This window comes from Acinonyx jubatus, chromosome A2, assembly GCF_027475565.1.
Source record: "Acinonyx jubatus isolate Ajub_Pintada_27869175 chromosome A2, VMU_Ajub_asm_v1.0, whole genome shotgun sequence".
NCBI lineage: Eukaryota > Metazoa > Chordata > Mammalia > Carnivora > Felidae > Acinonyx > Acinonyx jubatus.
Window position 1 is genome coordinate 113,836,992 of NC_069383.1, and position 14,667 is coordinate 113,851,658.

Genomic DNA, 14,667 nt, shown 5'->3' on the forward strand with positions numbered 1-14,667 from the left:
ACCCCATCATTTCAAGTAGGCATTTGGTTTTGGGTATATCAGTCTTACTTGCTTAATCGCCCCTCCCTCTCTCTCTGTTTCTTCTTTCTCTCTCTTTCCCTCCTTGTTTTTTTGTTTTTTTGTTTTTTTTGTTTTGAAAAGTTATTAGGGGGAAAAAATCCTAAAAGTAGTTCTGCCAACTGTTTTGGGGTCATGGGCCAGTCATTTAATCCCTCTGAGCCTCAGTTTCTTCTGCTGTAAAAAGGTGATACCATCCCTGCCCTGTTCATGTGAGTTGTTATGAGGATTATGAGAGAAGTTACATGTTAACATTAACATCAGAATTTGAAACACTGTTAAAGTATAAACGGATATTATAAAACAATTTTGAAAAGAAAGAAAGAAAAAAGGAGCCTTACAAATGTGGGTGGAATATATCCCACAGCAAAACCACTGTGGGTTTCTGAACCCCAACAGGAAGGTACAGCAAAGTTAAGTTCCACGGACGTTTGCTTCCATGATGGATTTTTTACTTTTTACTCAGCTCCTGAAAAAGAAACTTCCTGGGTTTTCTTTCTCCTCCTCCGGTTGTGCAGTGGCAAGCCTGCTTCCCGTCAAGAGCAGCTCTGCACGGCCCCTCTGTGCAGGCTCTCCACCTCCTCTTTCTCTTTCTTTCAAACACTTAATACATTTAGAGACTGATCTTGTGCAGAAAATATCCCTGACATTTGAAGAGCTCCAGGGATTCAGTGAGCATGCTCCGTGCTCCCTCCCGCTGGGGAGAGGAAGCTCGTTTACATACGAGTCATACCAAGCATAGCCAGCATGTCAGCGCAGTTAACTTGCAGCGGGCTGTGAGGAAAGCGAGCGTGGCTTTGTCCTAGGAAATGTGCTTCGTGTTTTTCGTTTCCACTCCTTTTTTATTTCAAAGAAGGACTCGTAAAGACTTCAGAAACGGTTTCTAAGTGCTTGATTGAGGATACAAAACATAGACCATCTACAAATAAACCCTTGAAGGGTTTTGTGCGAGTTTGATTTTTTTTGTGCGTGTGTTTTTTCCCCCCTCTTTTTTCGTTTTTCTTTTTTTCTTTCTTTCTTTCTTTCTTTTTTTTTTTTTTTTAACTTTTACATACTTTGTTTTGATCATCTGAGGCTGGGCCTCCCGTCTTTGTGAAGTTTAAGAGAAAGCCAGGAGCTACTCAGCAGTAACTGATTTTTGAAACGTACTCTTTTGGGGCGAAAGCAGAGAGCTGGTTTTCTGTGCTAGCCCAATAAATGCTATTTATGAAGATGGATCTGTTGAACTACCAGTACTTGGACAAGATGAACAACAATATCGGCATCCTGTGCTATGAAGGTAGAGGTTCTGTTCTAGAAATTGCTGTTCCATTGCTTTTGTCAAGGCCACTCCTCCTTTAGGGTTCTGAATGCCTTCTGTGTATTTTGTTCTCTTTCTTGGGATTTCAGGGGGCTTTGAAAGGCGAGTGTCTGTTATGTACTATTTTCAATACAAAGTTTGTTGTTCCCTATCTTAGCCTTCAGGGTTACGGTGGGGGAGGGAAGGCGGTGAAATATAAACTGTTAAAAGTTTGCTTTTTGCTTGCAACATATTAACTCTTCAAATTTTTAACTCTTGATTATATGATTATTTTTTATTTCTGTTGCTGTTTTCTTTAGAGGAAGAACTTCCAGGACCCAGTAAAAGTTAAACGTGTTGGGTTTTTTTTTTTTTTTTCTTTCTTTCTTTCTTTCCCTGCTTTGCTACTTATTTTAAACCTACACTGTGGACAGTATTTATACTGTATTGCAGTCAGTGCTTTGGATTTTCATGGAGAGGGGAACGGAAAGTTACAGTGAGTTTTTGTTTTCAGGAGTGATTGTCCCGAACAATGAAGAATTTCTCTGTTCAGTTTAGGGGACTGGAAGGGCACCCATGTCACAAAGCACAGACTGGCTCTTTGTCTGACTTCCCATTTCCTGTACAGCGCTGAGAGAGTTCTGACATTGAAGGATGTTCCCTCCACACTCCAGTCCCTTGTGGAAGTGATTGCACAATGCACAAACCAGAAAGCTAAATTGAAAGAAAGAAAGAAAGAAAGAAAGAACCTACGCTAAATTCTTATTGTTTATTGCCTCCTGCTAATCCATGAGGTGTTTCCCCACTGGCTTGTAGTGTTTCAAGCTGTCTCTGTTAGTAGGAAGAAGAGAAAAAGTGATTTCTTAATCTGTTGGAACATTATCTACGTGCGATTTGAAAAAGTGGTAATGGCCAGGGTTTGAGTGGCCGGAGAGGCATCTCCGGGGGAATTCAGCTTGGCAAGAGGAGTGTTTTTTGTTGTAACCACATACAAATCGAGGAGGAGACATCTCCTTTCTGATTCAGGACGGGTAGTTTACATGTTTTCTCTTAATAGTGAACTGAATGTTTCTTTTGAAAAAGAAAACATTGAAGAAACTTGAATTTTTCATGTAAAAATTGCAGGCCTGTTGTCTAATCAATTGAAAACTAACCCTTTCCCCTTCAAGGAAAATAAAATCTCATTCATACTGTTTTTTACTTAACTCTGTGGATAAAGATCTCATACTTAAGAATTTTTTTTAAGGTATATATTTTTAAACTCCTGCTTGTTCCATTAAAGAGATTTTTGGTGAATTGCTTTCTTTGAATCTGCTTCTTTGAGTAGCCTGTTGCTTCTGAAGTCACTCATTTAAAAGGCAGACACTCCTTTAAAATGTTGCTTGTGAAATTAACATACTGTAGTTTTCTAAACTTTTCTTTTTCTCAGTGAACAGGAAATCAAAACTTTTAAGGAAATATCTGTTGGCTTGTCTTTGTCGTTGAGTAATATGATATTTTCAAAACAGAACGTAATGATCAGCCTAAGAGAGGAGTATAGGGATTGCGAGGAAATTGATACCACATTAATTTTTTAAATCTCCAGTTAGGGGTAGTGAGGAAAAGCTTATGGAAAACTTGTCCAGGTTGATTTGTTGTTCCATAGTGTGCAATGATACTCGAAAGTAGTCTGCTTGCAGCCCCCTGTCTATTTGGGAGGAAGAAACTTTGATTTTGAAAGTTGAGTAGATATGTAGGATAATTTGCTATAGTCTGTTTGGTTTAAACATCTGCTGCTATTTTCTTTACTACGAAAGTTAACATTATTTTAACACCAAAATAAATACACAGGAAATGAAGAAAAGCACAGCAAAATTTGAGTGGTGTTTATAGTGGGTAGTTTATGCCCTGGTGGTTTTCTTAGTATAAACACTGCACACATCTGCTCTGAACTCAAAGGGTGTTTTTGAAGATGAACATAAATCTCAGATGGGATTTTTTTTTTTTTTTTTTTTGGTAAGAAAAGTAGGAACCTTTACTATTATTGTAAATCCAGTACTTTGGAAATGTTCGTATTAAACATAGCAGCTCACCAGCATTCCAGGGAAGTTATTTGGAAAATGGAACGTACAGTTGTAGGCAGCATTTGATTTCACTTAGGACACAGGCAAGTTTTCCATCTCTTAAGAATAAGGGACAATTTAATTTTCTGAAGTTTTGGTTTTAAAAATCAAGATGTTGATGGTGGTTCTTATTCTCTAGGTCAATTATACCATATTCCTGTGTATTGTACTTGGCTCTGCTCTGCTAAATAAACCATGTGTCTGCACTGTCTTTCTTCAGCCTCTGTGGCAGTGTTCCCACAACTAGATCTTTTTTAGCCAATTATCTTGTAGCATACAAGGCCTTTCCAAAATCCCACATGCAAAGTGACTCCAGTGGCTCAGATGTGGACTCTGCTCGGTGACTGCTCTCTGTTCGGTGACTGCTGCTTTCACCTTAGTAGTCTTTAAGCACAATTGAAAAAGAAAATAAAGGAAGAAGGTTTGGGGTGGGGCCCACTGGTAGGAGAAGAAGATTGGCAAAGGACAGAAAGAATCTAATTTCTGGAAACCAATTACCTTCATTGGTAATGGGCAAATTAGCAGAACTCTGCTTGTGTTAATGTGTCTCTTCAAAACCTTTATGGTTTGTTTCCACAACCCTCAATAGTTAACTTATGACCCTATTGAATGTTCAAATTATACCCACGTGAACCCCAATTTTGCCTCTATCTCCGTGAAGAGGTCATAGGCCAACCTCAGCCTTCGTTTTTCCCCTGTGAACTCCTGAGAATAATCCACTAGCAGACTGGAAAGCTTCATGAAGGCAGGACAGTCTTTCTTGGGCACTACTGCATCCTGGAGTCCTGGCACGGTGCCCGATTTGGCTCTCAGTAAGTGGCTGACTCAAAAAATCCATGAAATCTCTCCACTGGTGGTGTAGTCCCTACTGTACAGTTTAGCACTTCATTATAAAAATCTTGTATTCTCTAATTATCTCATAATTGCAGAGCTGTACAGGGCCTCTTAGATAGATCTTAGACATTTGACTTTTTTTTTTTTTTTTTTCGGCCAAGGAAACGGAAGCCCAGAGAGGTAAGTTGTCCATTCAAGTGTATTCATAAAGTTTGTGGCAGAAATGAGCTGTGGTGGGGATTCAGTGGTTTTGATTAGTCTCTGATTTTTCTACAGCATTCCTGCCTCCAAGATTATTTTACGTCTTGTCTTCTTAATTAATAGCCCCTCTATGATAGGGACTGTGCTTGGTCCTGGGGGTGCTCCCAGCTCCCAGCCACAGGGGTGGCATCTTGGATTACAACACACAGCGAACCTGTCCTGGAGTCCTCATTGCTCTGAAGCCAGTTGCTGGTCTGGGTTTCCAGGCTGTTGTGATGTTCAGGAAAGAGTCATGAAGACTCTGGGTGACCAGCCTTGTTGGAATTTGTGCTTCTTCTGCTCTGGTGCTTAGGTTTGCTTACTTTTTTTCTGACTGTGCAGAGCAGGAGGCCCTGTGTAATGCCATTTTACCAAGAGTGTTTTCCCAAGGGAGCAGGGAACTGGTTAGACCATTGATTTTTCTCAAGATGGCTGACGGTTGTATTTACATAATTATGTGGTGCTGAAAACATAGGTCCTAATAAATGTGCTCATGGTTGGCCGTGGCTTTAAGCTGCTGTTAGTGATACTTTAATTATGGGTTAAGGGCCATTAGTGTGTAATTTGGTAGAAGAATTCTCCCCTTTTAATTTAATAGTGCGATTTATATTGGGAGAAAGTAAGAATAAATTGTGTATTGCAATCATCGGAAAGCTTAAGATTCTGAGTTCCTCAGATTTTGAGCTGTTCATTGTTTTAGAACATAATTATCACTTATTTCATCACAGGCTGCACTTAAATTAATTTTCTGGAATCGAAAGGAAAATGCACACAAGAGTTGTGGCCTGAGACTCTGCCAGGGATACGAGGTTAGGTGAGGGATTTCTTTTGTTTTCTGCCTGTCTAACCAGCAGCAGTTTAGTGTCCTTTGTCTAATGAGTTCAGAGGCATCAGGAAAACTTAGAGCATTGGGTACTGTCGAGGTGAAAAGGCCACAGAGCGGAGCCATTTGAACCCCCCTCTGTTCCCCAGGCCTGCGTATCAAGTGACCAGCTCTTGATCCAGAGGTGTATTCTGAAGTAGAACATCTGCAACTATTTTGCTGTGGAAATTGGTTTTACTTTACCATTTTATTTGCAGGAGAGGGTCAGGAGTGAGGAGAGAGAGAGGGAGAGAGTGGGAGAGGAAGAGGGACAGGGAGAGGGGGAAGGGGAGGGGAGGAGACGAGACCCGAAGGAGAAGGCAGAGGAGAGGAAGGCTGAAAGGAGCTTGGTTAGTACAACATGCCCAGGTGAGCCCAAGAGATCTCCTTCCTGCGAGAGATCTGGCCAGTTTGTATTTCTTCAAATTACAGTTTGTGAAGGGAAGGTGTGATTATAGCCTCCTTCCTTCTAGCTCTCCGCCCTCGTTTCTCTACTCTCCTCTGGAAGGATTATTTTACTTGGCTGTTTATCTCTTGGAGCCTACACATGGCTTTGTTTTGGAAGGCAGATTTCTCTTCCTTCCTTCCTCCTTCCCTTCCCTATTGTCTGCATGGCCCTCTATTCCTAGCGTGTTTGGATTTGTTGCTGTAAAGATTTTTTTTAAACATGCCATAAGATACAAAAAAATCCCCCTCAGCATGTGAGAAGATTCCAGACCTCTCAGTACAGCCTTGTTCTGCTCAATTGTGAGGCTGTTGCAGAAAACTTGATTTTGTCTGAAGAAATTGGATCCAGACTTAGCACTTACCCATGTATACAAATCTATAAAACCAGTCTTACCAGGGATTGTTTCTGGCTAGATTTGTTTTATCTCCTTATCTGAGCATTTATTCAATGACTGTTTATGTTTAGTGGGATCTCTGTAGTGCATACTGAACTCATTGGAAGTATTTTCTAGTCTTGCTCAGCCATATCAGTTTGTTCTACAAAATAGTCCCTCTCCCTGTTATATTTTTTAATCAACTCATATATTGGCCACCCCCTATGCCCCCCTCCCCTCAAAAACTTCAGCCACGGACACTTAATTTTAAAAGTAGAGTCTGAAAACGATTTTACGTTCTCGATTTGTTCTCTTTGCCTTCCTGAATGTTATGTGTTCTGCTAAATTCTAAGGAATTATTTCCTTCAGTTTGCTTTGTTATCTTGCCGCCTTTGCTGCACTTCCCACCACCCCCCCCTTTTAAAAAAAATACTATAGATTGTTTTAGTTTCAGGGTATTATATACAGATTATGTTTAAATCCTAACGATGTGAATTACTACTAGTTGAAAGACTGTTTATTTCCCTTAAGTAAAATAGAAAATCTATTCTTAAAGTTACCTTTAATTTGTGGCCATTTAAATGATCTTTCTGAACTCTTTAGTATTTTACTTGTTTGTTTGCAAAGAAGTCTCTAAACATAACAAACTGAGGTATATTTAGTAAGTGATTGCAGAAAACAGTTCTGTCCTTTTCCCACCCAGTATCCATTCTCTTAAATGTATATGGAATGCCTGTGCTCTGCTGGTATGTATTAAGTCTTGGGTTATCTCTCTCTCTCTCTCTCAACATTTTTTATTATGAAATGTGTTGTATGTACATAAACATGCATAAAACATGTGTAGTTTAAAAAGGAACAACCTTGTAATCACTACCATGTCAGGAAATAATTAATCACCTCCCTCAAGTATTCTCTCCCTGTCATATTCCTCTCAGCCCCAAGAGGTCATCACAAAGTTTTGTCTGTTTTGGTTTTTTTTTTTTTTTAGCCCTGTATAATCAGAATTATTTTCTATGTCTTCTTTTGTGTCTTACTTATGAGACTTTTTACAGTGGAGATGTCTTTGTCTTTTCCATATGAAGCCAGCTTATCTTCAGGTGTGGAGAATCTTGGCTGTGGAACATGTGTGGACGCCCCAGCATCCTTCTTGCTCACCTGCTGGTCACTTTTAAACAGAGCTGGTGGACGCTTTGGTCCAAACTTTGTTTTCAGCCAGTGTTTTGTTCACAGTCTTCATCACCTGTCAAAGCCTTCTGTTATCCAGGCTGTAATGGGAAATGGTGCGTTTGAGAAATTCTGCCCAGTTTTGGTGAATGCAGAGTTGGGGGACACTTGAGAAACATACCTTAATTAGGATCTGAACAACGACTTTCGTTCTGCATTAATAAGCAATTTGCTTAAAGGCTGAGACTTGTTACAAGTCAACTTTGTTGCAGTGCCAGATTTTTTTGGATGTTAATCCAGGGACTTTTAGATACACAGAAAAAGCTTGGGTTGTTCCAGTATTCAAACAATACTCTACATTATAGAGAGATGGCTGTCCGAGGGCAACAAAGATCTGAAACAATAGTCTGCATTATGCACCATCTAAAATTATGAATGAAAAAGAATCATCCATATGTATTGCTCTTGATTTTTATTTTATATGTTTTGCATGAAAATAGTTGCCTGTTAATTGTTCTTGGCTAATGATTTGATTTTAATAGAGTGAATTCTAGAATTTAATGATTTGTTGCAGATACGTTCTGCCAAGCAATTTAGCAAAGTTGTTTACACTACCCCAAGTCCAGCTGGACAGAGTAAGCCTGTGCTTCTTCCCTGATAACAGTTAAGGGAGTGATGAGTGCAAATTTCTGGACACTTTCCCCCCTTTGAAAACAAACACACATCTTCCATTATGTGGCAGCACTATTAAAGTGACAAGGGATTAATTTAAAATTTTAATTTAATGTCAACAGCTCTTTCCAGTACCCATTTTCTCCCATTCTTACTATGTGTGTCCTTTTAAACGATTGTTGTTGCTTTTTTTTTTTTTCTGATGAGCAGCTGATAAACTATTGGCTGACCCCAAAGAGAACTCTTGTTTTATTTTCCTGATGAAAAGCTATGACCTTTTTGCCAATGCATAAAATCACCCGTGAGAGGGCTTTGAGTAGCTTTCTTTAAAGGAATACACAGTAACAGCTATACCAGGCTCTCTAAGTTCTGAGCAGAGGGCACAAGAAATGGAAAATAGTAGTCATTCTCAGGATAAAACCTATAAAAAGATTTCTAGCACTGCTCTACTGAATTCAGATTTGGGAACAGTTACCACCAGTTTCTGGAGACCAGGATGGGAGCCCTTTTCCTCTGATAGGCTTTACACCAGTAAAGGATGGCTGACGTTGGTAGGGGAAGAGGCGGACTAGAATTCTAGAACCAGTAGCAGACATCAAACATCGCTCTTGGTGTCCGATAAATATTATATACATGCTGTACTTCGTTCTGTATTTTGTACGACACAGAGTGGGAAAAGGCCTCTTACAGAGCTGGAAGAACCCTTATATATTCTTTAAGAAGAAACTAGAAGAACCACCACATCGTCCTTTTCCACCTGCAGACTCTTCTGAATCTAACTCCATGTTTCTTCCCTTTCCCTAAGGATCAGCAAAAGGCTAATTTTAATTCTTTGATTGGTGGCTCACTGGTCCCAGCTCTTCTGGCCTCAGGGACTTTATGATCTGTTTCTTCTCTGATTTCCCCCTTCTTCCTCTCCTGGTTCTTTCTCTTCATCATGTGTTTATGCACACAGGTCTCTCCCAACTTAAAAACAAAACCAAACTCATCCCTAAATCTTTTGCCGCCCCCCCCAACAACCCCCCCCCCCCCCCCCCCCCCCGCTGCAGCTATTAGACTCTTTTCTTTGCCATCCAGGTTTTTGGAAGAATGTGGTCAACCTATTTCTGGTTCCCTTCTGCCCAGTCTCTCCTCAGTCCACTGTTGTCTGATTTCTGTTCCCACAACTCCACCAAAGTTGTTCTGGACAAGGTCACTAAATGATATCCTTCATGGTAGCTTGAGTGGGCACTTTTTAGCCCTTACCTGTTGAATCTTTTAGTACCATTTGGTGTTGATTCCTTCCAAAATCTTAAAATTCTTATATCCCTTGGCTCAAACACTCTTTTGAGTGTTCACTCCATCGGGAGTGAGGTGCTGGCAAGCATATAGTGAGTAACATCAGCAGGGGCTTTCTAGAGCTTCTGGGGTTGGTAGGAGGGTATCAAAGAGTGAGGCAGGCTGATAAACATTCAAAACGAGCAAACTGTGGTTACAACTTGAGAATAGATTGGAAGGGAAGAAGGAGGGAATAAAGAAATAGAGAATGTAAACCTGTTGCAGTGGTTTAGGCAAGAGATGGTAGAAACCCAAACTGTGGTGGTGGTCGTGGAAAAGGAGAGTAGTAGACAAACTAAGACTGTTTAGAGAGGAGACTGACAGGAAGGACATGGTGAGAGATTAGAGCAGGGGAAGATGTTGAGGGTGCCTCCTAGGTTTCCAGCTTGGCCACATGAGTGGAGTGTGCTGCCATTTGCAGAGATGGGAAACCAAGGGAGAGGACTGGGTTCTGAGATGAGGTCATGAGTTTACTTTTGGATACGTTGAGTTTGAAAGACCTTTGAAATTTCAAAGAAGAGCTAAATATTTTAAGGTTGGGTATATAGGTCTAGAGTGATAGGAGTTTGGGGTAGAGAATAAGTGAAGCTCTGGGCAAGAATGGTCACCGAGGAACAAAGAAGACAATCAGAAGTGGAAGAGGTTCTAGGAGCTCTTCTTCTAGTTAGGGCTCCATCAGTTTTCTTTTTATTCCTAAAATAACCCTACAACTAACCCTTGCCTGCAGTACTGTTCCCGTCTAGGCTTTTATTCATTATATTACCAGAATGCCATCCCTTATGTACTGTTCCAGCCTTAATCTTCAAGTATTCCTTCACCCACACCCTATAGTCCATATACATCAAACTACAGTTGACCGTCAAGCAACATGAGGATTAGGGGTGCCTATCCACCCTCCCCCTGCCACCTCCCATGCACTTGAAAACATGCATGTAACTTTTGACTTCTCCAAAACTTGACTACTAATAGCCTACTGTTGACTGGAAGCCTTACTGATCCTATAACATAAACAGTAATTAATGTATATTTTGTATGTTGTGTGCATTATATTTTTATAATCAAGTAAGCTAGAGAAAAGGAAATGTTAATAAAAAATCATAAGGAAGAGGAAGTACATGTACAGAACTGTACTGTATTTACTGGAAAAGAAAACCAAAACACGTAAGGGGACCAGAGCACTTCTAACCCACGTTGTTCAAGGGTTAGCTGTATTTCCTTTGGATGAACCATTGCCTCTCTCTGAAATCCCCCCTGCTCTTTGTCTTGGATTTTATTAGTCTCTCAAGTGCGGAGTCTTCTAGAAAGTGACCCTCCTCACCTTTGCCTTTGTAGCTGGGTTTTGTGTTGTGTTTGTGTTTTCATGGCATGCCATGCATGCTTTTGTCAGAGAATTTATCTCTCTTTGTTAAATACTCCTCTGTCTGCCTCACTATAATCTCGGGACAGCTAGAACTTGGTCTTTCACCTCTGTTCTTAGCACCAAGCGCCATGGTGTCTACTTAGGTATGAATCTCCTCCAGTGTCTTTTTGTTAAAGAGAGAAACATTGAAATTGTGTGATTAACCCAAGGATACTCCATTATTTGGTAACACAGGAGAGTTGGTTAACTCTTAGAATGTCCTTCTTAGAAGAAGGAATGGCAGCTGGGAAAGGAGGGTTGAAAAGGAGAGGGGAAGAAAGAAAACTCTTTGAGGCTCAGTTTCTGTATAGAAACATTGCAAATGGGCTGGTTGGTTGTAAATAACTGCTCCTATTCTTGTTTCCTAGTTTCTGCACTGTGGATAGTCTAGTAGATAACTGATCATTTATGGGAAAATACTTAATGCCTATTGTGTGCTAGGCACTGTTTTATGTGTGGGGAGTATAGCTGTTAAGAAAACAGGTAGTGATATCCCTGGATTTTTGGAGCTCCATTCTGGCAGGGGAGATACCGTGAACAGGTACATAAACAAGATAATTACAGATTACGAATAGGTCATTATTATAGGTTGACGTCTATTAGCTGATTTACTGTTTGGAATAGTTACAGCCATACTTAAAAAAGTGACTGCTCTTATTGTTAAACTTCAAAATATAGATTTGAGTGGATGATTTATTTCCCTCATGATGCTGTGAAGGATTTAAAAGTATTTTGAGGAGGGGTGCCTGGCTAGATCAGTTGGAAGGATGTGCGACTCTTAATCTTGGGGTTCTGAGTTTGAGCCCCACATGAGGTGTAGAGATTACATTAATTAATTAATTAATTAATTAATTAAATGTATATTGAGGAAACTTAGAAAATTTCCTTTGGAATTTTAGAAGTTGGATCTTTTACTTGGCTTTTAAACTATGGTCGGAGAGTCAGACTGCATCACTCCATTTTACGTTGAGAACTAACATTTATTGTACTATTACCAAATTTTTCGTTAAAAATTTTTTAATATTTATTTATTTTTGAGAGAAAGAGAGAGAGACACGGAACGGGAGCGGGGGGTTAGGGCAGAGAGAGAGAGGGAGACAGAATCTGAAGCAGGGTCCAGGCTCTGAGCCGTCCGCACAGAGCCTGGCGGGGCGGGGTTTGAACTCACCCTGAAATCATGACCTGAGCTGAAGTCAGGACGCTTAACTGACTGAGCCACCCAGGTGCCCCTCAACTTTTTCTTTAAAAAAAAAAAAAAAAAAAAAAAAAGTCAAATTTTTTTGGGTCCTAAGAGGAATAAAATATATTTAGAATTTAAAAAATTCAGTGAATTTCTAAACGGCTCAAGGCATCAATTGTATGTTCTTCTTAAACTTTTCCTATCAGACCTTTAAAGTTCTTGCCCTGAACAGAATAGATCTTCCAACACCCCAGGGGGAATTTTTATTGTGTGCTCTTTATTTTGTGATAAGGGTATTTGGGAAGGGCTGGATAAAATGTAAACCTTGGACTTCACATGTGTAATAGACTACTGGGATGTTCCACCTGTTCAATTTTTGTTTTTGTTTTTATTGACGCATAATTGATTATGGTGAAATCTTAAGGGCATGGCTTATAATGAATTTTTTTCCCTATAATTACTACCTTTTGGAAGAACCCAGATCAAGATATAGAACATTTCCATTACCCCAGAGTGTTCCTTCATGTTTCCTTGGACAGGCCATACACCTCCCCCAACAAAGAGAACCACTATTTTGACCTTCCCTAGTCCTGCATTAGTTTTGTCTACTTTTGAGCTTCATATAAATAGAATCATTTGATTCCAACTTTTTGTGCTCAACACAGTATTTTTGAGATTTACCCATGTTGTTGTAGGGATCAGTACTTTATTCTTTTGTATTGCTGTGCTATCGTCCATTATGTGATTATGTCACAATTTGCTTATCTGTTCTAAGGTTGGTAGACCTTTGCATTGCTTCTAGTTTGAAATTGCTGTAAACATTTTTTTTTTTTGTGGTAAAATAAACATACACTAAAATTTGTCATCTTAGCCATTATTAGGTGTACAACTCTGGTATGAAATTCATTCACTTTGTGGTACAACCTCGACGTTTTTGTGCAGGCCTTTTTGTGGACATACACACTCCTTTCTTTTGGATAAATACTTATGTGTGGAATTTCTGGGTCATTTGGGTATGTTTAACTTTGTATTAGAAACTCTCATCCGTTTTCCAAGTGATCATACGGTCTTACTCTCCTACTAGTGTTGTAGAAGGGTTCCAGGAACTGTACATCCTCACCAGTACTTGGGTTAGCCCGTCTTGTACATTTTAGCTTTGCTGGAGGTTTATGGACAATATTAAGGTGTTTTTCATTGTTAACTTAAAATTCATTACTTGTTTTCCATTGCTGTTTGGTATTATGTGCGAAAAGACATATTCTTAACTTTTGATGGGTTGATCATCTCAGAGGCTGGAATATGTGTATATTTTTTGTCTAATTTCAGACAGAGGTAGTGATTTTGGTATTGTCAAAGGAGGGGTTGTTTTTCCAAATGGGTAAATCCAAGCCATGGAAACCAGCAAGCAGCTAGATTGAGGGATGTGAACAAACACCAACGTGGCACAGAGGACTCTTTTTTGGGGAACACTTTTCCTTTAGCATAGTGTTGCTTTATTTCTTACTTGGTAATGATTCATCCAACCACTGGCCTGTTAAAATAAAGCTCAGGGAATAAGCTCTCCTACCTCCACGGTTTGATTTATCTTCTGGTTTGTCTACCATTCCCTCTGTAGACAATTTTAATTTCCCCCCAGTTTGGAATGTTCTTCCTGCTCCTTTCCAGCTATGTGAATTCTGTATATCCTTCAGGGTGTAGCTGAGCCTCCCTCTGTGAAACTTCATCTGAAACTTTTTGTTGGCAGGGATTGTACTGTGTGCAACCTTTCAAATCCTCCATGGCTAACAAGATGCCTTGTCTTCTTTCATGTATGACGATGTTTATATCCTCCTCTTTTGAATTTCTGTAGGGTTTATAGCCTGTAATATTCATTTGGCAGTTATATCACCTTGTATTTTGTTATCTTTAATGTAAATAAAGTGTGACATTAAAAGCAAACAAATGTAATAACTTACACATCTAAATAAGTAAGGTGTTCAAACTTGTCTTCACAGTAATTACCTTGGAAAATTACACATTTAACCTAACATTGTGGTGATCTCATTCCCAGAACATTGTTGGGTTTGTGTTTTTTTTTTTTTTTTGAACTTGCCTTCAAGGTCTGAGGTATATTCTTTGGAATATTTTATATGGTGGTTAGTGACTGTATACGTATGTGTACATGAATGTATATACACATATGTATTATATGTTATATGTGTGTGTGTGTGTGTGTGTGTGTGCGTGCATACACACACACACACACACACAGATATATACAAGACACTTCGGATATATATGACACTTGTAGAGTACTTACTGTTGGCCAGGCACAGTTCTGTGTAAGTATGCCTATAAAATGATGAGCTAGTTTTTTTCTGTAATTTCAAAGCCAGTTCCACACGTGGAGTGACAGTTTTAATGAGTGAGTTTTCTTTGGAATAAGTAGGTACACATCATTCTAGAGTGAGTACTTTGAAAATAACAAGACACCTTTGAATGTTTAACAAAAACTTTTAAATTCAATTTCACTGCCATCTAGATAGGAAATCACTACATTTAAAGTGTAAGTTACTTGAGGGAAAGGCATCCTTTGTATATTCTCTGCCAGTAGCACTTGTCATTGTTTGTGACCATGGTAGGCACTAAGTAAATGTGTGAAGATCTGAGATCATAGAGCCCCCCTTTTTTTTCTTTTTAAAGTTTATTTATTTATTTTGAGAGAGAGAGTGCGCCTATGAGTGGGAGATGGGCAGAGAGA

General features: G+C 39.4%; 1 protein-coding gene across 3 annotated transcripts in view; it reads left to right on the forward strand.

Moving 5' to 3' along the window:
* The window catches only part of VGLL4 (vestigial like family member 4), a 166,590-nt gene that overhangs the window by 84,804 nt on the left and 67,119 nt on the right, over nt 1-14,667 (forward strand). The window contains exon 1 of one of the 3 annotated variants that reach the window (XM_027042656.2): nt 388-1,336. The exons of the other annotated variants lie outside the window; for them this stretch is intronic. Coding sequence (XP_026898457.1) covers nt 1,255-1,336 — 82 coding nt within the window. The 5' untranslated portion in view covers nt 388-1,254. Of the gene's footprint in view, nt 1-387; nt 1,337-14,667 lie in introns of those variants that run through there. 3 annotated transcript variants of the gene reach the window in all.